General features: G+C 40.0%; 1 protein-coding gene across 1 annotated transcript; it reads left to right on the forward strand.

Annotated features, from left to right (window-relative positions):
- The first annotated feature begins 13,399 nt into the window (after positions 1-13,399).
- On the forward strand, positions 13,400-24,033 carry efhd2 (EF-hand domain family, member D2). The gene is made up of 4 exons (XM_029506466.1): positions 13,400-13,825; positions 17,819-17,966; positions 18,056-18,190; positions 20,276-24,033. Exons 1-4 carry the CDS (start codon positions 13,539-13,541, stop codon positions 20,405-20,407), a joined length of 702 nt encoding a protein of 233 aa, XP_029362326.1. The 5' UTR covers positions 13,400-13,538; the 3' UTR covers positions 20,408-24,033.
- The last annotated feature ends 1,667 nt before the right edge of the window (positions 24,034-25,700 follow it).

The following is a 25,700-nucleotide window of genomic DNA, read 5'->3' on the forward strand; positions in this document are numbered from 1 at the left end:
CTAACAAAAAAACTAAACAAAAAATAAAATAATTCTATATAATACAATATAATATAATAATATAATACAAGTAACGTAAATGCTGCTAATGTACATTGTAGACCAGAGAATAGGACATCATTTGATAATGTTAGAAACATAAATTATTTATTCAACATGGATACAGCCTTTGGTAGGCATTGCTTTAATCTCAATAGATGTTCTTTGAGAAACTCCAAATGTGTCTAATGTTACAACATGTCAACTTTTTTGTCTTTATTGATTACATAAACAAGGAAAAAGGGCAGACTAAGGGAAAGCGTGCATAATTTAAATTGAATTTAAATTGAATGAAGTGTAGCACAATGATATGAAGTGACAGCAAAAGTAAACATTTTCAATTTCAACTGCAAGTAAATACTGCATTGATGAAATCAAATCAAACACGACAGTGATAACATCAAAAAATCATCAACACCATTAGTTTTACCTTGAACACAGAGTATTGTACTCTCTTGCATCTGTGTTGAAAATCAGGTGTGTTATCCTGACTTCCTCAGGAAATTTATAATAAATATTATAGTAAATGATATCATGATGATGCTTATACTTGGATGTTATCAGTGACAAGTGATCCAGCTCCACCATTCATCATCTGAATGATACAGCCTAAAGATGTGATCCTTACATCTGTTTCCTTAATGTCCTGTAAGCTGTGCAAAGAAGAGGAAAGCTCTCCCTTTCAGTGTCATTCAGTCAGCATGTCTGCTACAGGAAGATCTGGTCTGCGGGTAGATCTAGCATGGTCCTCAAGTAGTTATTTTTTCTTTAAATGATAATTTCCAATTTCTCATACATAACATAGCTGTATCAAATAGAGGAAGCTAAGCCTCAGGCACGCATGCACAGGAGTATTTAAAGACATAACCTTCTGCTCTTTGTGCTTCCCGTCTATGCCCTAAATTCCCCTTTTCATAAAGACGGGTCTTTAGACTCAAGTTGCTTTCTCAGCAAGATCACTGAAGGCCTGAGTGTCTGATGCACACATATAAATTGGCTTGAGCCATCAGACACCAGATTGTGGATGCTCCTGACTAGACCACTACAATAGGGGGGTAGTAAGAGGAGGATTGTTAGTTTGCAACTCTGCAAGCTGCATCTAACACATGGATGATTTTTAAAGCTACAGCAGCCTCTGCCACACACATACACACACACCAACACACATGCACTTCTCTCTTGTAATTCCTACGTTCATACACAGACACAAACACAAGTCAAAAATCCAAACTGAAATTGAACCAGTTTCTCTTAACTTGTAACTACAACTACATTCCAGCTCTAAATCTTTTTGGATCCCATTTCTTTCCTTAAAAACTTGCGATTTATGGTTTTGAAACAAATAAACACAACACAAGTATCTCAAGTAAGATAAGTTTCATTGGAAACCACAGCCATTATGAAATATTCATACAGAGTGTGACTCTGCATATCTAGCACAGCTCAGAGTTAAATTTGAGGCAATTTTCATTCATTTCTATTTTTAGTCATGTTTTAGTATCTGAAATGCTTTAATTTTTGTCTAGTTTTAGTCGTTGATATACCATTATAATTTTAGTCTAACAAAATCTATGGTAGATTTGGTCAATTAAAATCTAAAAGGTTTAATTCAAGTGCAATGCATCATTTTAGATATTTGGCTTTAATCTACACTTATTGGGAACATCTATTAACCTGTTAAAATATTAAGGTTAAAACATGCAGTAAATAAATGTGATTTGGCAGCAGATTGGTTAAATGGGGAGAGTTGGAAATAACGCCGGCTGGAACCAAACAACCATCACCAACAAGGACTTTGTGGCCTCCCGTTTATGCGGTGTGGACTTGACCCACTGTGCCAGCAGTGCCCCAGATTTAATTTTATGTTTCATGGCTCAGATCGAGCCTTTATTTAGGCAAATCTTAAAATCAGACATTTTCTCATCTCTTACAACCAAATTTTTAATGACTGCAAAGACATTTTTGCAGCAGCTGTTGATGGCCCCCAGGCCCAAACTCAAAAAAAGAGATTTGCTCTAAATGGCTGACGTAAATGAAAAAAAAAACAAAAAACAATTTTTTAAATGTTCCAACTGGCTTTCTGTTCCAATTCGTTATTTGATTTTTTATTAGTTCTCGTTTCACCTTCATCATCCGTTGACCATTTTGAGGAAAACATTTTTGTGATGAAAGTAACACTGGCATAGCTACTGGATAAAAAAGTGATGTTGAAATGGGCCTCAAATGACAAATTAAACTGAGCTGTGTGTCTGAACAGCAGAACCAAAACTGTAATTAATAATATGTTCAAATATAAAGTAGGCCTTTATGAGCCAAAACACTGCACTGAACGTATCACACACACTCACACACAGAAATGGCTTATTGGTCCTCTTACACTCATGCGTTCTGTCACAGCTCAGTGTGCTCAGTGTGAACTGACAGACCAGACACTTTCTCAATCACCTGCATTAAATATATTCAGCCCGTGTAGGATCTGCATAGCAGCTAAATCCTCTCCATTGTCCTTGTGAGCTGTCTTGATAGCTCAGCGCTGACTGACCTGCCTTTGGAAAGAAAGGCAATTACAGCAGGATTTCATGTACACCACTGCGCAGGATTACAAAAGTCTTATATCAGAGATGGTGTGACCCCACCCTCCATTTTGGCTCCATCGGAGGTATCCACCTTATCCAGCTGGGATGAGAAAATTCCAGACCTGGGAGGTAAATTTAATTTTTGAAGATCAGAGCCTTTATAATAATCACTCTGCTGCAGCAGTGGACTATAAGAGATAAAAAAACAGGATTACCCAGGTGAGGTGACTCAGTTTTTTTTTAAGGAAAAGATTAATTTAGGAGTGATAGAATATAAGAAGACACAGGAAAGAACAATGGGTATGATAATTTTTCTCACCTCTATCTGCAGTGTTGACCCTCTGCCATCATATGCTTGATGTTTCTAAAACACGCAATAAGAAATTACATCACTCTGCTTAAACTGAAGCTTTTCTTCACAACTGAGGGAATCACATCCTTGAATACTGAACCCACAGGCTTCTGTGAAGCATCTTCATTATCATATGAACAAGCTATGTGTAGGTCCACAGGTACAACTCTGACTGTGAACAGCATTATAATGCACATGAACAGACAAGATGAGACAGAGCAGAGGAATAAAATCTAATACAATATTAGACAAAAGGAAGTTTACGAAGGCCTCCATGTGCAGAAAGGGAATATTACAGCGGAATTTTAGTGTTTTTCCTCCTTTTCCGCACAGGATTTACCTTTATCATAGACAGCTTAGCCTTTAAAATAATATGCTCAAGTTTGAACTTTAGTTAGCACATCAGACAAAAAGCTGTCATTCATTTGCAATTTAAAAACGAAAAATATACATTCAAGGCTGTTCATTCCTTCATTCATCTTCTAGCTCTTATGTCTTTCCAGATCATGGGGAGTGCTAGGGCCAATCCCAGCTCACACTGGGTGAGGGAGGGACCAACACACAGAGACAGACAGAGACCAACAACCACTCACTCTCACACTCAGACCTACGGATAATTTAGAGTCACCAATTTACCCAAACATGATGTCTTTGGACAGTGGGAGGAAACCCACACAGAGACGGGGAGAACATGCAAGCTCCACACAGAAAGGCCCCAGGCCAGGAATCGAACCCACAACCTTTTTGCTGTGGCTCAACACTGCTCACCACTATGTCACTGTGGTGCCACAAAGAATGTTTTGATGTCAAAATCAAAAAACAATTAAATTTGGCTGTTGTACAGGTAATTTAAAAACAAACAAGCAAACAAAAAAATATGTTTCAAAAACAAAAATAGAAAAAAATTGGTGTTTGGCAGAAACAAGTAAAATAAAAGTCAAGAGGATTTTTAACACTAAGCAAACATATATTGCAGTACCACTGTGCTCTGTAAACTACAACTTGATTAAATGAGATGGGAGTAGATCAAATCTTAGGGGCCTTAAATGCCATATTAACATGAACCAAACTAATTTAAAAAAGACTCAACAATTTTGCATCATCCAAAGCAATCTAAAGTCCAAATCCAGAAAAACACTCACCCAACCTAACCCGTGGGAGCAGATGGCTGCCCACCGTGGGCTAGTATTTTCTACATTGCAGCTTTTTGGGATTTACTAATGGCAATGCTTGATTTGGATTAAAATTTAATTAATAGTTCACTCATAATACAAATGTATGACTATAACTTCCCAGTGAGAATGGTGTGCACAGCTCCTTGACAGTTCCCATCAGCAGTACATGATGTAAAAGTGATTGAGCGCTTAAATTCATTCTAATATCACACAGCCACATCTTCCCATGAATCACTTGCAAATAGAAGCTCTTATGTTTTGGTGCAAATGGTTGGTTAAGACCTCCGGTGCTGCTTTGCTGTCCCAGCACACAGTCATCTTGGAAAAATGATCAGAATCACAGCTTCAGGTTTCACCCAGACATGAGTAAGGGTTGAAGCCAAACAGTGAGCAAGCTGGGCCAGGGAGTCAAGGCCACCTTAAGGGGGGCATGCCACTTTCCCAGGCTCTTGACAATCCCAACAGCTGAGACACCCCCACACCCAGCATCCATTCCCTGCTCCCACGCACAGATGTACACACATATACTGTTGTACTAGTGTGTGATCATGTGTTGATACTTGTGATGTGACATTTCAGAGAGAGCTGTGTAATGTGAAAGAGAGGAGGTGGACTAAAAGATGACAATGTTTTTCCTCCCATCGGCAGCAGCATGGAACAGCAGCTGCGCTCTCTCTCACGATCTCGCTCTCTCTCGCTCTCTATCTAATAGCATATTAAACTGACCAATCACCAATTACATATACAGTTATTTTTGTTTGCGTTTGTACTGTATTGCTATCTATAAATTCCAGACTAAATGGCTGTCATAAACCTGGAAGTCACTGGGTCTATCTATCCCATCAAACCTTCTAATGTCTTCTTATGTAAAATGTACCTTTTTTTGTTGTTGTTTTGTCATGAGAACATATTCTGACATCTCGCAACTATGACTGAACATCTCTCACAGCAAGGAAGTTCTGGGTTTGAATCCCGGGCCTGGAGCCTTTATGTACAGAGTTGCATGCTCTCTCCACGCCTACGAGGGTTCCCTCTGGGTACTCTGGCCTCCTCCCCCAGTTCTAAAAACTTGCACATGTAGGTTAGCTAGTGGCTAAATTTTCCTTTGGCTTGAATGTGAGTTTTAAATAATTTTCTCTATATGTCAGCCCTGCAACAGACCTGCGACCTGTCCACAATGTACCCTGCCTCTGCCCAAGATGTCAGCTGGAATTGGCTCCAGCACCCCATGCGACCCTGAAGTATAAACGTTATACATAATGAGATGAAATTTGTCAAATGAAATATTAAGATTGATGGTGCTGACTGCAACACTAAGCTCCAACAAGACAAGTCTAGAGGTCAGACCTTTTTCTGGAGAAAATCATTGGTGACCTTCCCCTGTGCTGTTTTTGTGCTATATGGTAAGTCCTGACTGAAAATCTTCAAACAAACCATATAAGGATTTTAGAATTTAAAGGGAGGTTAGATATGGGTTTATAAATCGCTACAACAGCAGGCTCAAAGATAGGATTTTTGAGCAGAGGTTTAATAACTGCGGTCTTAAAATTCGGTGGTACATAACCTACTGATGTAACCAAACTGATCTGATCTAAAACAGTGTTGATGGCTTTGATCATGACAATGGAAGTTAGCTTTGAGATATTTAATGGTGAAAAAAATTGGTTACTGTACTGAACAGTAAGTCTTGCTAGCTGTGACCAGGAGATGATGCCTCTTTTTCTCTGATTGTCACCATTTATTTTGTATAGAAGCCCAAAAAGTCATTGCTGGTGAGCCATGTTAATTCAGCATCATGTAATAGGCCTCATGTCTTTCCCAGAAAGCCCTCCAATTATCTCCATAGCATTGGTAGTTTGGTTGAGTTTTGCGTGTACCAGGGTGTTCCATATTGGGATTAAACCAAACTATACTCACCACCAAACAGTATGGCAACCATTCCTTCCAGTTTACAGTAGAAAATAAATGGCAACTGTAATATATAGTTCACAGGACTGCTGATGTAAACATTAGACTGGTGCATACCTATTTTCATTTCTGATGGATCTGATGGGTCACTGTAAATTGGAGACTTGTAATGGGTTAGACTCTCAATCCATTCTCTGTTACAGTCAATCAGTAACATTCATCTCATTATCTGTACATCTGTCTGGGCCCCAAGGGCCAATCCCAGCTGACAGCCTGGACTGGTTGCCAACCTAACACAAGGCTGACACAAACAACATCCATGCTTACGGGCAATTTACAGTCATCAATCAACTCACACCTGCATATTTTGCGAGCACCTGGAACCCTCATAGGCGTAGAGAGAACATGTAAACTCTGTCCAGAAATTCTCCAGGCCTGGGCTTCAAACCCAAACCTTCTTGCTGTGAGAGATGTCATAGTTGCAAGATGTCAGAATAAGTTCTCATGATGAAACAACAACAAAAAGGTACATTTTACAAAAGAAGACACATGGACACATGCACATGGACTCAAGTCCTGTGAATTCAACCTAGACATTTTTTTGCTGTGAGTAAACTGCGCTGAAAACCATTGCACAAGGACAAATACTTTTCATCCTTTACATGCTTCTTTAGGCAACATCACCAGGAAGAGGCACACAAACTTTCATTCCAATGCAGGTGACACCCAGGTGTATTTATCAATGAAGCAAAATGAAGCTAATCAGTTTGTCAATCTTCAGGCACGTCTTACAGCCTGGATATCAGGGAACTTCTTATTCCTAAATTCAGTCAAAACTGAAGTTATTCTATGCGGTCAGTCAGGCAAGTCAAACTGTATTCAACTCATTTACAATAACTCAGAATATTGTTCAGTTGTGGCAAATACAGAAAAATACACTCACATTTTAAATCATTCGTCTTCCACAAATCCATCAAATTCCTGATATGGATTTGAAAACTGGGTTTACGTTGAAAACTTAACGTTGGCTTGAGGTCTAATTATAGTAAGGTAACACTGACTAAATGTTGGATGGTGGTTGGTTCCCAGCACTACATAATTAGTTATCTAATGTTGTCTGATATTGCAAACCATATCCAACCAAGGACCAACGTTAATACAATGTCCCTGTGTCAGCTGGAAATGCTCCAACAATCCATCAAGCATAGCGGCTTTGTCACTTCCCAAAGTCGCACTAAAACATTATGACAGATTTTGAGCGCAGTGTACTACATAAAATTGGTTCAAGGTCAGTAAGAACCACAAGAATTCATACATAAGGCGCACCAGATTATAAGGCGACTGCCAATTTTTGAGAAAATTTAAAGATTTTAAGTGAACCTTATAGTGCAAAAAATACGGCAATCACTATGGACAGCATTACTTTGGTCCTCAGTTCCACTGTAAGGAACCTAAGAGTAATTTTTGACTTCTTTCACATGTTCAATATTCACTATTAGCAGGATGTGCCAACAACAACTTGAAAGTGTCAATGAATTTTCTCATTTATCCAGGTCATTGTTCTCTCTCTCAAAAATGATTTGTAGGCAACTGGACTTGTATTTGTCTATCAGTTCATGCTTGTTTGTCTGCTAGTCCTCGCTAGTTTTTGGACTGTGATGTTCACTTTGATGAAGACAGAAACCTCCACATTGGGGTGTACAGGAAACCCACGCAGACCAATACCTACTTTTTGACTCACACCTTCCACTGGAGCACAAACTGAGAGTTATCAGAACCTTGCAAGACAGGGCCGATAATGTGCCAACCTCTACCTGGGCCCAAGTAGAGTAACATAAACATCTGAAGGCAGCCCTGAAAACTTGTGGCTATCTGAGTTGAACATTTGGCAAGACAACAGCACGCTCCAGAAAGAATACCAACATTGATGCTGAGAAAATGACAGACAAACGCAAAAACATTGTCATTCCATGCGTATCTGGGATCTCAGATCTTTTTAACAAACATCAAATCCCTGTAAGTTGCAAACCCAGTAGCACTCTCAGCAAAAACTGGTACATCCTAAGGACAAAGTACCACACAACCAATAAAAGCAGTATATGCTGTCCAATGCAGTGAAGAATGCAAGGATATGTATATTGGGGAGACTAAACAACCTGTAAACAAATGCATGGCCCAACTCAGATGGGCAAACTCCTCAGGTCCAGTCTCAGCTGTCTATTCCCATCTAAAAGAAAAGGCACACTCCTTTGAAGACAGCAATGTCAAGATTCTGGACAGAGAGGACAGGTGGTTTGAAAGAGGAGTAAAAGAAGCCATCTATGTAAAAGTGAAAAAACATCCCTTAACAGGGGAGGGGGTCTGCGATACCACATATCTCCCATTTACAATATCGCCCTTTCTTCTGTACCCAGGAGAATTAACAACTTAACCTCAGATGACTCTCAACAATTGTCGTTCACCAGGGGTAAACCTGACCCTAACGACTGTTGTTCACATGTGACTACAGCAGTGGTCAATTGAAACCAGTACTTTCACAGATACTTTTGGTGAACCTGGGTCTTTCTCCACTGTCTTGATGACAGACTAGTGCAGACTAGTAGACCAACAAGCATGAACTGATGAAGCCCCTTGAATAAGAGGCGAAATGTCTTCATAGACAAATACAAGTCAAGTTGCCTACGAATCAATTTTGACAGGGAGAACAACTTGAAATAGCTAGAAAAAGAAATCCAATTTTCTCCCAGTGAAATTCAGAATTAAAGATTGACATCCATGCAGAGCTCTTAATGACTAAGCACCAATACATCTCAAAGCGCTTGTAGTTTGGACCCTATTGTTCCAATGGGTCCCTTCATCCTAAATGTATGTTTACAAAAAGCTGCTCTTCTGTGGAAACAGCTCCCAGAGCCAGGAATAAAACTTTCCTCTTTGACAAAGCTTACAAGTTAAGGTGACCCTGAACCATCCCTTAGTTATCAAATAGTTCTTCTTAGCTATAGACCTAGACTACTGGGGGAATGCACTGAGCAGCTCTCTCAACTCTCATGCCTTCGCCTCACTCTCCTTCTCTCCCATCACATTACTCCGTCATTAACTTTGTGTCTTCCCTTTCAGTTAGTTTGTTCTTTTCCTGACTGTGCTCTTTCTCCTTGTCCACATTCCACAGGTACAGAACCACTGCTGCCACTCTGTTAACTTTCTACCTCACACTGAGCTTAGTTCTGCCTAACAAAATCTTTTTTTTCCTTCTTTTTAGCCTTTATTTTAGTCAGTAATTGGCAGAAAGGCTGACAGGAAACAGGGAGAGAGGGAGAGAAAGGGATATCGCCAGGTTTGAACAAGGCACATGGCACATGCTCTAACCAGTTGACCACCAGTGCTCTATGTATCCACCTCTAAAAGGAAATATTTTCTTTGCCATGAGTGCTTGCTCATGGTGGGATGTTTTAGGTTAGAGTATAAGAGTTAAATCTAGACCTGCTGTGTACTTCAAGTGTTTTAAACTAGCTTTGTTATTTAGTGCTGTATTTATATAAATAATATGTATGTATATATTTTATTGATAAATAAAATGTGATTTGTTTTAAACTACAGTTACAACAGTAATGCTTGTAAAATACACATTAATATGTTTCAAAATTTTGTTGGTGTTGATTACATTTCAACACCTTCCCACAAAATACTGTACCATCACTTCACAACACTGTATGTAGACAGAAGCCTATGGAACAAAGAAGATTAAGATTAGACCGGCATCATGTGCATAGTAGCCACAAATGTATATAAAGATGTGTCAGGTGCAAATTGTTCGGAAATGTGGTTATATTTTCAATGCAGTTAAATTTCAGGGTTACATTTTTGAGACAATATACGGCATTTTGTAAAATTTTTTGTTTGTTTGTTGTCTGTTGTTTGTTGTTTGTTTTGTCATTGTGGGCACCATATCACCTCTGCATAGTGGTGTGTGTAATGAATCAGTTATTGACAGTACTGTTTAACTCTATGAACAGCTGATTAAGGAACAAGGACCAGGAAGGATTCATTTGGACACCATATTGAAACTGTAGTCAGATAACAGCAGCACAAGAAAAACACAATAAATCTACAGTCTCTGACAGGTGGCTCTAACACAGAGTGGGAATGCAGTAGTTCAGGTTTCCACTTGCTTGAGTTTTCACCAGCAAGCAGGTAAACACAACACAGTACAGTCCTTCACTATCTGACAAAGACAAGTCCAAAATTTTGCAGGCAGATAAGCAGAACTGCTGGCAATAGTTTGATCCAGCAGAACCCTCCAGGGAGGGAACACACAGGGAGAGGAGTGGTACAGTATTAAGCTGGACAGGCAGGTGATATTCAGGCACATGTGAAGGTAATGGAGGTGATGAGCTGGCAGAGGCAGGTCCAGAGAGAGGTAAAACTGAGGGCAGATTTATGAAACTGCCACACCAGACATCAGGCATACCTTTCTACTCTTTGCATATTCTTTTAACAATAATGTTACCTGAGACTGATCAGTGGTCTTGATTTACCAAAGCCATGCAGGTTGATTAATTCGTCATGTGTAATGTACTTTGAGAAAAAGTTGTTGGAGCTTTTTGAGCATACACCGCACACTGTAATTCAGATAAGATACACACAGTTTACAGCTAATTGTATTGTGTGCTTTTTTTGTCTTAACACTTCACTAACACTGGAGGGCAACAAAGAGTGTGCAACTTTGAGGCTCTTGGTGCAAGCTGGCAGTATAGGATGTGTGTGTAGAACACACGTGTGTATTGAGACATCTTTTACCTGCCCAGAAACTTCCCTGTAGATATTATTTTAAGCTTTATCTTAATATTCCCACTTTCCAGTAAAAGCTAAGCTAATCATTGGTCAAGTTCTTAAGCAGGCATCAAATTAGGGAATGTTTTTCTCCCTCCTATCTTGAAACTGCCTCACCTACACTACAAAGGAAGTAGAAAACATTTGGAATGGGTCTATACATTCAACACTGCAAACTCATTGGTGTTTTCCTTTCCCTAATATTGTTGGCATACATCAACCTCTGTGTTGCTAAGGTTTCTGGAAAAAATGAAACAAAACAAAACAAAAAACAATGTTAACAATGTCAGCCAGAGTATTAGTTCTACCACTTTGGAAATCTGAGAAACCTCCAATGTTTGAATTAAAGATGAGGAAATTAGGAAATATGTTACATTTGGAAAAGATTAGGTTCACCATGGTGAATAGAGAGCAATCATTTCAAAAAATTTGGCAGCCAGTAGTAAATTTATTCAAAGGTTGAAGGGAATGTTTAATGTTGTCAATGTTCAATGCTTTGTTATTCAGTATAATCTTGTACCCTAATGAATGAATTGCATTTTAGTTTTAGTCTATCTGCCTGCTGTTTTGGGTTTTGTTTTGTTGTTGTTGTTTTTCTGTATATTTGTCATTTGCATTTTTTGTCCTGTTATACATATAAGATAAAGTGAAAAAAGGCCACTTGGCTATGCATGAGGAAAACAGCTGTTTAACCATAATCCCTTTCCTTACAATTGACAACTGCCTCTTAGAACAGTTACATTCTTTGCCCGCTTTGAGAATAACTCCAATAAAGGACCAATTATAATAAACATCCCACAAGAGAGTGAGCCTTTCAGGCTCCACCACAGTAAGTCCAGGCAAATTCCTGCATGAGTCCTGAGGTCAAGGACTTGTTGTGTTTGTGAATTGATTGTATTATGTTTGTGATGTAAACACAGTGTACAAGTTAATTTGTCCAAGTTTTGTAAAGATGTGTGTTTATATTGTAGTATATAAATACAGTACAAAGAAAAAGTATTAGGACACTTTTGGATTTGTTGTTTTACTAATTCTATAAAGACAATATATAATGAAGTAATTATATCTCAGTCCTTTAAGAATGCAAACTGTAATTTTGCATCAGTAATGACAGTCTCAAAGTTAAATCAACAAATAAACTGGATACTCAATATGTCTCAGTAAGATTCGATTGTATATCAGTGTATTTATTATGGAGCAATAAATATAAACATTTCAGGTCTAGTGATCAACAAAATGTGTGAAGTTGGAGAGAGATGAAAGCTTGAGTTCTTGTGCCCTTTAGTGAAACATGCTGGAGGGTTTGTCCTGGTTTGGGGCTGCAGTTCTCTCAGTAATATTGTCCAAATTTATTGGATCATGAAAGCTGAAAAGCACAGACAGGTTTTATTTCATTATGCCATTCTTTGTGGAAAAGCAGCTGATTGGGAATAATTTTATCTTTCAGCATGGTAACAATTGCAAGTACATTCTAAAAGTGGTAAATTAATAATTTGGGTGAATAAAAAAATAAAATAAAAATAATAACACTGAAATGATAGACAGGGGCTGCGTGGTGGTGTAGTGGTGAGCACTTTTGCCCCACTGAACCTTCAGAATCTTCCAGAAGCATGTCTTTATATTTCAACGACTTAGGGCACATTTACTGCACTCAGGTACTATCAACACAAATTTGGCTGGACCTTTGTCAAAATAGGTCAGTTACTTAAAAGGAGGTGAATATTTAGGCACCGAGTTGTTTTTCTTTAAATTTGAATGGATTTAAATTGCTTTGAAAAAATCTGTTTTTACTTTGGGGCAGCACAGTGGCATAGTGGTTTGTGCTGTCGCCCCACAATAAGAAGGTCGGTTTCTGCGTGAGGTTTATATGTTCTGCCCGTGCCTGCATGGGTTTCCTCCAGGTACTCCAGGTTCCTCCCACTGTCCAAAAACACTAACTGGTGACTCTAAATTGTCCGTAAATCTGAGTGTCAGTGTGAGTTGCTGTTGGACTCTGTCTGTGTCTGTGTGTTGGCCCTGCAATGGACTGGTGACCGGTCCAGGATGTACCCCACCCTCACCCAGAACATTGGCTGGGAGGGCTCCAGCAGCCCCCCGTGAACTGGAAACGGAAAAGCGGAACAAGATGGATGGATGGATGATAGACTGGCCGATAGACTGTAAAGGCATTGTGGGATCTGGACAGAGAAATTAAAAGAAAGCCTAGATCTAAAAAAGAACCCTGCAAAGTGGTGGAGGATGTTTGGCATAAAATAGCAAAATATTACGTCAGAAAACTCCAGGATTAACTCTGAGCATAGTTTAACCTGACCCCGTGCAATACCGTATTTATCCTAAGTGCACACTGGTGCGAAATAAACTTGAGCTCAGCATCCGGAATCCCCACTCGCCCTGAAGGTGGCGCGGGTGGCATCTTCAACACGGAGCCGAGCAGCCGCCTGCGCCTTTAAAAGGTGACACGACTGCGTGACGTAATCACGTAATGTACGTAAGTAACGAGCCAATAGACAACTTCCTGGAGTGGAGGCATTTGTAGGAACTGGGAGTCTGTGTCCTGAGAGTTAAACCTTAACAAGACGTAGGCTGTATTTTATCCTTTATTTGCTATTAGTTTTATCTCCTGCTGTTGCTCAGCTACATAACGTCTCCACATTGAAAATGGCCACAGATGAGCTCTCGTCCAAACTCAGCCGTCGGCTGCAGATCGAAGAAGGAGCCGAAGAGCCTGTTGCTGTCGTCGTCCCTGGACATCAGAACGGCTCAGAGGACAAACCCAGCACGGCCAACGCCGACTCCGAGCTGGGAGCCAAACTGATAAGACGAGGGGAGCTAAACGAAGGGCAGGGGGAGCCGTGCCAGCCCAGCATGAAGGTCTTCAACCCCTACACCGAGTTCAAGGAGTTCTCCCGAAAGCAGATCAAAGACATGGAGACCATGTTCAAAACGTGAGTGTGACAGTCCTGCTGGGTCCCAGTGGTACACCCTAAGCCTGCCCCGACACTAGTTGGGGTCCCCATCTTTAACTGATAGGAGCCGTTTGCTTTTTAGGGGAAGTTTGCTCATATAAGGAAGCGTGTGAGACACGTTGCTCATGTAGGTCACAACTTCTTCTACCAGACAGACATTTGTAGCAGGAAGGACTGCAGGGTGGGGCCCTTATGCTGTCAGTGAGAAGTACATGACATAACAGGTTTCACTGGCGTTTAGAAAATGTTCTCAGTCCAGGACCTGACGTGTACACAGTGAAATAGCTCTGGGTATGTGCTGATCGTTGAGACAGTGAACCGCAGTGGCTCTCATGTTTCGCCAAACCTCCTACCTGAATAATCGTATCATCTCCGTTAACTTTGGCTTTATCAGTCCAATTAGAGCATGTTCATGAAAAGAGATTAAGCATCACCAGAGCCACAAATTACTATATATACACGTGTGGGGAAAATGTACAAAGACAGCATAACAATACAATTAGATCAAGTGTATAATGTTAGCTAAAAAAAAAAAAGAAGAAGAATCTGTAAAGACACCAACATATGTGGGAATTGTTTTGTGTGTTTAGTACACCTTAATTCCCTGAATGAATGCATTGTAAATGATTGCCACAATGGAGAGAGGATGGGCAATGTAGTTAATGTAGTGGAAAGTGTTCATTTGAAATCATGAAATATTAATGTGTCACTTTGTGATAGTTCAACTCTTTGCTCACTGTTGAAGTCATCACTGATTATCACTGCATCCATTAGTCAAACAGGAGGTGAGTGGTGTGGAGTTATTGGTGGTGCTGCTGCTGGTAGTGACTTTACAGTGAGTCAGGCTCAGCAGCTGAGCTTGGGCTGGATGGCAGGAATTCAGTTTCAGCCAGCCTCTAACACGATGCCTGTTAGGAGCTAGAGTTAATGTCAGACGTATGTGTGGTAAATAGTGGTGATTGTATCTTTGCAGACCACTTCCTCTCACTTAACTGTTCTGACTTACACAGTAAATTTAGAAAGAAGCCTGTAAAGTCCTGACAATTAATGTTATTTCTCTAGTACATCTTTGTGTGTCAAAGAATATTATGCTTTGTTGAGTGATGACGGATCCTTTGGGCTGAAGAGCCTCAGCTTCCAGTCAGAGAAACTGTTGCCTAAGTCAGCTGTGAGGTTTTGTTTTTGCTTGTCCATAGCGTTTTGTACAATCATATTCCTAGATTTTTCAGCTTCCTGTCATGTCCAGACCTGTCCAGGTATTTTAGCTGTGATGCTCAATCTTTCTGTACGGACACATTCAAAGTGTTTAAATCAGTCACGCATTGCTCCCCATGGGTTCCTATGATGAGGGAAGTGTGTTCCCAATCAAACACTATTTTCTGATCATGGCATGTTGTGTATATCAGTATAATCTTCTCTTGAGACGTTGGACCTTAGGACGGAGAGGCTAAAATCCAATTGTATTTCCAGGTTAAAGCCTGAATGAAACTTCTTACTATTCACACCTTCACACACAGACAGACTTCAATCTTCTAATAAGCTTCTCCGGCTGTCCCTTTGGAAAATAAATACCTCAAAATAGATGTGAAACGTTGCCAACTAGTAAGTGCTACTTGAGAGAGATACATTTATAAGTTACTCAGCAGAGTAAATTTGATCTATGTGAACATTTATGTAAATCAGTATACAAATCAGTCAATATTTATATGATTAGTCATCTTTCTTTGGCCCTTTATTGACTTCAGGGTGAATATACAGGAAGCGATTAACTTGTTTGGACATGAAGTCTTGCCAAAGAGGAAATAATGGGCCTGCACTTCCTGTAGCTGTACATGAACCAGAGCTAACCGCAGCCATTAGCCCCTCTATCTGCTGACAGCTGTTGCAACAATGCATGGTTCTCAGTCCAGCCCCCTGTTGAGGATCTTTACAAACCCTGTGTCTTTTTCTAATATCCACAGACCCCATAGTGTCATCATGCAGGGTGATTTTTGTGGAGCCTCTCTTTATGGAGTTTTCATTTTCTTCCTTTGCTTTCACAGCATAGTAAAAAAAAAAGAAAGATATGCAGGTTAGGTTAATTGGTGACTCTAAAATTCCCAAAGGTGTGAATGGTTGTCTCCATATGACAGCCCTTTCATTGACTAGTAACCTGTCCATCGTGCGTTTCCCATGTCGACTAACAGGTGGAATTGGCTTCAGCTTCCCTGCCGTGACACAGCACAGATTAGCCATATAGATAATGGATGGATGGACACTCCTCCATAGAGATGAGGCAGGAAAGACCCCCTTTAACACACAGAGAACAGAAGAGAAGCAGATTCATGGTTGAGGCTCAGTAAGGGAGGAGGGGGAGAGAGAGAATGGAACTACGGATTGAGATGCAGAAGAACTGATAACATGTTAAGGAGGGAATACATTTTGAGAGGGGGAAGAGAGTGCAACTCAGTATGTCATAGGACATCCCAGCCATCCAGGTTTAGAGCAGATTGGTCCATGTCTGAGCTTGAATGTGGAGATAGGGTTTGTATCATGATGCAGAGGTGTGATTAGATATCTTGTTTGATATATAGCCCTTTTTATTTCTATAAGAAAATTATTGAAAAACTTTGGCATATACCATGCATACCATATACAACATGAATTCACAGAAGAGCAACTAGTTGTGTAATAAATGATCCTGGGTCTGTGCAATAACAACCTGATTAAGTGCAAAAATATTGGTATACAAGTTTTAATAATTTATTTGCTATTTGTGCCATTTATTGTTTCTTCTTTTATGATTTCAGCTTGAAAGTTAAGGCCACCACAGAGATGCATGAAATTTCATTGTAGAGTTGCATGTCACAGCAGACAGATAAAGTCATGTCATTTGTCATATCACAGATACATCAGATCTGTTTTGTTCTGTTCCGTTTTAGTCTCTACTGTCAATCGAGTGAATTTATTTTAGACCCGGCTTAGGCTTGCTATATTATTTCTAGATGACCACAATCTTACAATTCCATTTGTTTTTATTTGCCACTGTTGACAAGTGCTTGCTTATGGAGGGAATTTTTGGGTCTAATTTTAATAATTCTTGAAGGAGCTTTGTCTGACCTGTTATATATGTAAAATGCCTTAATGTAACGTCATCTTATAAATAAATCTGCTTCGATTCCCTTCCATTTTGCTATGCTTTGTTCTGGTCTGTTCTGTCCTCACACAGAGGTTTGATGCTCTGGTCACTTGCTGTAAATGATCAAGTGCCTTTGCCAGAGAACAGCTGCTCAGCTAAAATGGTCACTACCCTGGGAAATAGACTCCAGGCTTGTCTACATAAACACAATACCACCAGCAGCGACCTTTTGGAAAGTACCAATGGAGGGAGGGAGTTGAGAGCTTTATTGTTATTGTATGATATTCTTTAAATATACAACTTTAGTCACAGATTTTTCTGGCTTGTTAGGTTCAAACTCCAAAAATAATGAACTCAAACATGACCTATTTTCAGAAATGGCCTCTGCCCAGTGCTAAAAAACAGCAGCAGCATTTCTGTACTTAAATACAAATGAAGTGAATGGCTCCTCTGGTGTTTTCTAACGATATGTTATATAACTCATCACTAGCATACCTTTTCACAATCAGTGGCCCTGTTACTGTGGAGCAGATCTTCTCTTAGTATCTAACAGCCATGTGTTAGTGCAGTTTATTTATGACACTATTGACAGCACCAGCACGGACCTCATTCCAGGTGGTGGAAAGGGGTGGTGTATATTTAGTATAGAGTTGCTCTGTACTGTACTCTAGTATATAGTATAGAGAAAGAGAGCATCTGCATTTTCTTTCCCTGTTCATTTCTTTTTGTAAATACAAACTAAATTTGATTTGTAGACAGAAACTGCGTTTTCAACATTTACCTCCCAAACTGCCTGCACAGTTAAGATATGGACTTTTTTTCTATTCAGTGGTTTCCTGCATAAATTTATCCAGGTATGATGCTGGGAAAGACAACTATATCGACCTGATGGAGCTGAAGCTGATGATGGAGAAGCTTGGGGCTTCACAGACGCACCTCGGGCTGAAGAATATGATCAAGGAGGTGGACGAGGACCTGGACAACAAACTCAGTTTCAGAGAGGTAAAGAGAGAAACCAGATCAGAGACAGTCAGAGGATGTAACATTCTTTTGTCTATATCCATTTTACTGTTTCCTTCTGTCCTCTCCAGTTCCTGCTGATTTTCCGAAAAGCAGCAGCAGGAGAGCTGTCAGAAGACAGTGGCCTCAGTGTCCTTGCTCGCCTCTCTGAAATCGACGTCTCCACAGAGGGTGTCAAGGGAGCCAAGACGTTCTTTGAAGCTAAAGTAAGATGACTCCAAACGTCTATAACAAACACAGACAATATGCTGTTCAAAAGAATTTCTTGGTCCAACTAGTAAAGGTTGCGTCTACCTAAGTTCAGATGTGAATGCATACAAGATGAATTATGACACAGCTAAGTTCCAACCAAACAACCACATTTAGATCAAGTCAAATTCATTTATATACTGTCAGATCATAACAAAGTTAAGTCAAGGCACTTTTCATATTGCGCAGGTCTAGACCAAACTCTTTATAGAATTATTTAAAGAGACCCAGCAAATCCTTCTGTGAACAAGCTTTGAGGGATTGGGGTTCAGGGAGAGGGAGAGGTGGTGGGATGGAGAGAGAATGAGAGCAGGAGCAAAGAAAACGCAGTAAAAATGCAAGCAAAAACATACACATGCAGAGCGGATGGATGGTTGGTCCCAGAAAATATGCATAAGTAAATATTAGCAGTAAGTGAAAGTCACAGAAGTGATAATAGAATAGTTAATTATGGCAGTTAATGATAACTAATGGTAGCTATTGGAAAAGCAGGTATTGACCAAGAATGTGGAGCAAAGATGATTCAGCACCTGCACCATGAGGACAGGAAGGGCGAGTAGGGGACAAATGATGGGAAAGCGAAGAACCAAAGTTAGTCAGAGAGTTAGTCACATATAATGGAGTGGGTGGGAGTAAAGGCCGAGGACAGAAAAAGAAGTCTGTCCTCGAGACTTTTTTATTTGAGGGACAAAGGACATGTCCCAGTCAAAAATTACTCCAAGATTCCTAACATTGGAACTGGAGGCCAAGGTAATGCTGTCAAGGGCAATTACATGAAAAGATGATGTTTTCTAAGGTGCTTTGGGCCAAGTACAATAACCTCAGTTTTGCCTGAACCTCAAAGTAAAATGTTCCAGGTCTTTCAGGCCTTCGTGTTTTTAAGACATGCCTGAAGTCAGACTGGCTGATTAGTTTAATTTGGGTTCATCAGGAGTTCAAGAGGGTACCATCTTCATCAAACTGAAAAAAGGTGGCATATAAAGGGTGATTATAGATAGGGCCGAGTACAGAATAATGTGGAACTCTATGATTCAATTTACTGCGCCGCAACATTTAAAGGTGAAAAACACAGAAAATGTAAAACAGGTGTTGAAGTTGGTTCAAAGTTGCAGTATTTGATAGTAGATCATGCAAATGGCTTGTTTTACATTTTTAAGGTGTCTTTGCAGGTTAGACAAAATTCTTCTAGGATGCTGAATCGCCAGATGTTGTTTGGGAAATCTAAGATTTTATTGCCATAGTGGGGGGAGGAAATGGGTAATATAACCAAGGGAGCAAACTGAGGAAGAGGGCCGGTGGATGCTGGTCAAATCAAAAAAGGAATAAAACATAAAGAGGACTCATTGAGCTATTTTTCTCGACTTATTTTTGATTTCAAAAGAAAAGAACACAAAAGCTGCCTGCTTAACTAAAAACCGAAAATACAAAGGACTAGCACCCCTACACATCAAATATTTAACAAAACTATGTCAGTCTCCAGATATGACAAATAAAAAAAGGAGGTAAACCTGGCCACTCCTCTTCAGACTGTAAGGTTGGATCTATAAGGTTAGAACTAACAAGAAAACTCTCGAACAATGGAACCATCAGCTCTCAGGACTTCCTGATTACTTAGTTCCTCGATGAAGGCACAGTCGAGGCGTCTTTTTCAGACAGCCACCCGGACTGACTGACGAGTTGCCTCTCTTGTAGTCCGTAGTCGGGCAATTGGCAGGAGGCGCGGCCAGTCAGTCAGGTGCCACACCAATCCGGATAAGGTGGAACGGTCAAGGTACAACTGGAGGAAAGATGCCGTTCCAATCGGAGGGACGGAGGCGTGGCTAGGTGTGCGGGAGAGAGAGCGAGAGAAAGACACACACATACAGCACGGACCGCTGTACCCATCTCATACAACCGTAACACAACTTCCTTTCCAATTTCTGTAGCTTAAAAGCACGAACAGAGCCAGCCTCCTCTAGTAACTCAGCACCAGTTTTTCTGCACTGATTTTGATATGATTCTCTGCTCTTTCATCTGACCACTATGTTGTTTCCACGAGACAGGTCCAGGCCATCAACGAGTCCAACCGTTTTGAGGCAGAGATCCGCCAGGAGCAGGAGGCCAAGAAGAAGCAGGCTGAGGAGCAGAAACAGAGGCGAGCTGCGTTCAAAGAACTGCAGTCGGCCTTCAAGTGACCACTTTTCTCACCTCGGAACCTTTCTCTACCTGTGCTGTACTAATGCTGTGAGCTTGTCTGAGTGTGTTCAATGCTTCATACCTGATGGTGATAGACCTGAGTCATACATGGACCTAAAGACTTGGGTCTACCATATAACAGGGACTAAATGCACACAAAAAAATATCCCTGTACATGCTAAATCAATAAGTAATCAAACATCACCAGTGTATTTAGTTCACCATCACCCTCCAGCCTCCAAACACAAATTTAATAAAATTTCAGTACATGGACTGTCTGTGCTGAACTGAATGAACTGATGACATGACAGCTTTGTCTTCACTTCAGCAAGGAACCAATTTGTACACAAATATCAACCCTGTGGTCCGCAGAGCTGAAGCAGGGAAAAGCTAAAATAAGGACTGTCAGGAACATTATGCCTCTTGACATCATTAAGAAGCTCTTATCGCCATTCAGCTATCCTGAGTAGTATTTGATGACAGTATTTCATTCCACTTCAGAATTCCACACCCTAGTATTAAAAATAGATCTCCGATGAATGCACTTATTGCACTGCTTTGTCTACAGTTTTGACCAATATTTGATTGACTTCATTTATTCCAGAACTCATTAAAGCCACAGTGATAATGTGCAGTGAAATAAGCCATTGGTCTGTAGTTATATGTCGAACAAACAGCTGAACTCCCCATTTTAACTTTTAGCGTTGTGTTTTTGAATGATGGTGATGGATGGGTAGTGGTGGTGGCTTTGTTTTGTGAGTTAAATGTTTCCATACTTGATGGGAACAATAGCTGATTATGTTCTCATTGGACCTTCTCTATAGTGTGTCTGGGGGTGCAACATCACCTGTGCCACTCCAGCATTTTGACCAGTACCACTGACACTGATGTTTCACGGTGTATTACAACTTTTCCTATTTTACATTTCATCCAGTTCTCTCACTGTCAAGTTGTAACTAATGTGAAGTCCTTTTTCTTTGATTGGAAACCAGCCTTTGATGCTACTCCACTCATTTCCTGTGGTCCTCACTGGTTCTGCAATCAGATAGTAAGACCTGTGAATGCTCTGTAATCAGGTAAATCTTTTAGCTAAGGGGTTTGCACATACATGGCCATTTGATCAAAGTGTTTAGTGTTAATTGGTTGCAGGTTTGATGTGAAGTGATTAACATGAATTCAGTGCTGGTTTCATCATCATGACCACAATTGCTGTTGCACCAGAGTCTAGGACCATCACTAATTTTAAAGATAATGCAGCAGCAGCACACAATGTTTGGAATGTAAAATAATCTTTTATAAATATATGGGACTTTAAACCTGATTGTCACTGTTTGATGTCTAGTTCAGTCAAATGAAGAACAAACAATTGTAAAACACAGAAAAACCTAACATACATACTGAGGGACCAGCGAACAAATGACATGCTTCTTGCTGTCATGCAAACTTCCTCCTCTGTCTTGGCCACATTTTAGGTTCTAATCACCACATAGATGTAAAAAAGCAGAGGCGGGTCTGCTTTTCTCCTGAGAAAATGTAGCGAGAGATGGTGGACATGTTCCATAGAGGTTCACAGATCAGTCACATTATCTGAAACAGGACAAAAACATATGCTACTTTAGAAAAAGTTGTGCAACTATCTTAAATTATGTGTTTGTGAGGATGACTTATGAAGGTATTTTTTTTCCCTTCAGATAGACTGATGACATCATCACTCTGATTCTGAACATTCCACTCAATACACACACACGCACACACACACACACACACACACAGGACACCGAAATCTTCACCAAAACAGGAGCAAAATTGAGCATGATACTTGACCAGTCACTGTTCAATAAGCATGAAAGTTATCAAGAAGATGAATACATTCATGAAAATTTTGACCTTTTAAAGTTTGAATGTAGTCTGTAGCTGAAATTATGGAGAAGTAGTAGAGGTTTGAATGAGATTCAAAAATCAAAATTTTCACCTACTCCCATTCATATTGAGTGGAAGATGGTGAATGTTTTTACAGTAAAGCACACTGATCTGGCACAAGTAGTTGTTTTGTTGACAGAAGAGTAAAAAGAAGAAGAAGAATCCTGACCAGTAACAATAATTGTACCTCAATAGCTATTTCATAGCTATTTAGGGCCAGGGTCTTTGTGCACTTTCGTGTTGCACAAAAAAACAGTACATTGCTCCATAGAAACGAGACTGAGATGAATAACAATAGTTGCCTCAGGGCTACGCTCCCATGGCGCTAATTAAACCTGGTTTATTTGATACTCTTCCTGATGTAGTCCAACAGCACTGGTAATCCTGTATATATTCAGGATTGATGACTAAGACTTGATATGTTCTGTTGTAATGTATGTACTTTTATTGAGTCAAAACAACTGGGAAGAAAATCATTGTCATATTGCTGTAACTAGTCCAGTAATACATGAAATCTTAAGGAATATCACTCCATACCGTCTGTATTTGATGAGTTTGTATGGTGGCACAGAGCAATATCGATTATTTTATAGAATAATAGTAGATACACAGTAGATACAGATTTTTCTATCTTTACTTTTTGCTGTTAAGCCACTTTATAAATGTGTGAGGGAGGTGGATTCGGATACTGTATAAAAAAAAAAAAAAAAAAAGCAAGCTCCCTCAGTGAAATTATTTTTGCTGAAAAAAATAGTCACTGTGCACTGACATGTCACAGTAACTTGGGACTGAGGCATTCTTTGTAAGTCACAGAAGAAATATATCACTACAGCATGAATCACACCTGTTAACCTCACAGTTCAAATGTGATGGCTGGGCTCAGCTATTCAGCTTCATCAGTAAGCTGGGAGGACCAGATTTTTGCTTTTGGGGGGGAAAAATGATCAGTGAGGAGGTTGGTATTTTGTTAAATCTATCTTCCTGTTGTGTATTAATGTCAGCAGTAAGGCCCATACTTTTATAGAATGTCTGCAGTAATTTACTTTTGTAACTGAACACTGTTCATATTTGGATCATTGTGTGGATTTGGTTTTCATTGCTAGAATTGGAGAAAAAAAAAAAAAATACCTGCTATATTTTCTAAAACAGTCCTTGTTCTATATGCAAACAGGAAACTAACGTCATATTTATTTTGAACATAATCTTACTAATCAGCAGTGGCTTCACTGCCCACACAGGAAACTTCCTGTGTTGAATTCTGTTCATTCCTTCATGTCTTTTTGTTAATGTGCCAAAATGTTAAAACAACTGTCAGTCATTATTCCACTCTATGGCAATGCATTGTGGATGAGATGTTATGGATGACGACATGCAGTGATTAAAGGAGCTTTTCAGTCTGTTGGAGTTTGTTGTATCGTGTTCATGATATTATGGATTTAATTCCTTTCTGTGTCCACTTGTTGCAATAGTGCCCTCCTCGCTCATTGCTGATGTTCAGAAACTCAGCTGTGAACCATGTTGAATGTGAAAACTTCACTCTGAGCCTGGAGTGGGCCAATGAGGGTTAAAATTATGGAAAACATTTTCTGTTTTCATGTCTTTTTGGCAGGTATGTTCTGTTGTATCCTCGTGTTTTCAGAATACAAATGAGCTCTAACGCATCTTTATTTGGACTTTCAATAAAATGTATTTTTTTTTGGCAGTATATGGTCTCATCAACAGCTTCTTTTTAACATCAGCAAGAAAACACCAGGAGAGTCAAACTTTTCAGCTGCATGTGAGAAACATTAAGGCACAGACTGTTGTACTGTATTATTTTGTGTTTTGTTGTTGTTGTTTTTGTCTAAAACACTCGTTTTTAAGTGAGCTCAACCTTCTAGTAACTCGATTCAAAATGCCTTGGTAACAAAAATGTCTGACTGTTTAAATGAAAATTTCCTCAAAGAAATTTCCTGAGGGAAACTGGAAGCCAGGACAGGAGATAAGTGGCATTATTTACTGGACTTTCTCAGCAGCTTCGCAACAGCATGCTAAACCAATCAGAGGTGCTCTAGGTAAAGAGAGCATTACATTAATATAAAGGCACGAGTTAACATTTCCAGCTCTGAATTGGAAACAACAGCCCTGAGTCTTGCAAAAATTCTGTGGTGGAAAAACGTATACAGGTCAGGGACTTTTCTCAATTCTCAAACTGCATAAATGGGTGAAACATAACTGCAAGATTTTTAAATTTAGAGCACAGGCTAGATTTTAGGGGCCTGCTGTTAACAGCCACCTTAGAGACAATACTGTTAGCAGCAATAAATGGGACCTCTGTTTTGTCTGAAGTGAATTATAGAAAGTTGATGGCAGTTGAGCCCTTACAGTTGAGCCCTGCAGTCAGACATTGAATGTATTACTCCTGTGAGCATTGAAGAAGTAGATTTGCATATTGTTTGTGTAAATGTGGTTGTGAAATGATAATAAATTGTCTAATAATGGGTGGTAGTGGTTAGTGCCATTGCCCCCCAATAAGAAGGTCACAGGTTCGGTTCCCGGCCTGGGGCCTTTTTGTGTGGAGTTCGCATGTTCTTTCCTGTGCATACATAAGTTTCCTCCCACCATCCAAAGACTTCATGTTTGGGTTTACTGGTGACTCTAAATTGTCTGTAGGTTGAGTGTGATTATGAATGGTTGTTGGTCTCTGTCTGTTTCTGTCTGTTGGCCCTGTGATGGACTGGTGACCTGTCCAGGGTGACCCTGTCCTTGGCCAGTGTGAGCTGGGATTAGCTCCAGCACCTACTGCGACCCGGAAACGGATAAGCAGTTGAAGATGAATGAATGAATAAATGTCAAATAATGTGACCTAGGGCGAGCAGAATAGAATGTGTTGTGTTTTTGTTCCTCCAGAGTGTCTGTGGGCAGGGTGAGTGGCCAGTGTCAGCAAGAAGATGTGGTCCACCTGTGCAGCCTGGCTCAACTGCTCTTTGCTGGCTTCCAGACCATGTGGTGGTGGTCTCCCTCTCCATCATGCTGCACTCTGAGGAGACACCAGCTCCTTTTTCTGGGTATTTCCTTTAAAAGCCTGAGCCAACTTGTAACACATGGGGACTTGTCTGGGATTTAAATCAGGGTTTGCTCTTGGTTTCTTCTCCTGTAAGTATTGGATTTTCTGGAACTAAGGAGTGTTGTCTTGCTGCCTGCTGTTCCACAGACCATTTCAAAAGAAGAAACAGGTTTGTGTGTTTAAAATGGGTTAGAGGGTCTTGAGATCATAGCTAAAAATGTGAATTAGACACTGAAAGTAGTTGTTCCACAAACAAACCAGTGTTGGTTATGAATCAGGTGTCATTTAAGTGGGATCCTGAATGAGTTGAGTTGCGTAAACAAATG

This window comes from Echeneis naucrates, chromosome 7, assembly GCF_900963305.1.
Source record: "Echeneis naucrates chromosome 7, fEcheNa1.1, whole genome shotgun sequence".
Taxonomy (NCBI): Eukaryota; Metazoa; Chordata; class Actinopteri; order Carangiformes; family Echeneidae; genus Echeneis; species Echeneis naucrates.

Coding starts and splice junctions, on each gene's coding strand:
- efhd2 (XM_029506466.1), top strand. CDS start 13,539: ATGGCCACAGATGAGCTCTCGTCCAAACTCAGCCGTCGGCTGCAGATC. Junction 17,967..18,055: donor ACAAACTCAGTTTCAGAGAG/GTAAAGAGAGAA, acceptor TGTCCTCTCCAG/TTCCTGCTGATTTTCCGAAA. Junction 18,191..20,275: donor AGACGTTCTTTGAAGCTAAA/GTAAGATGACTC, acceptor TCCACGAGACAG/GTCCAGGCCATCAACGAGTC.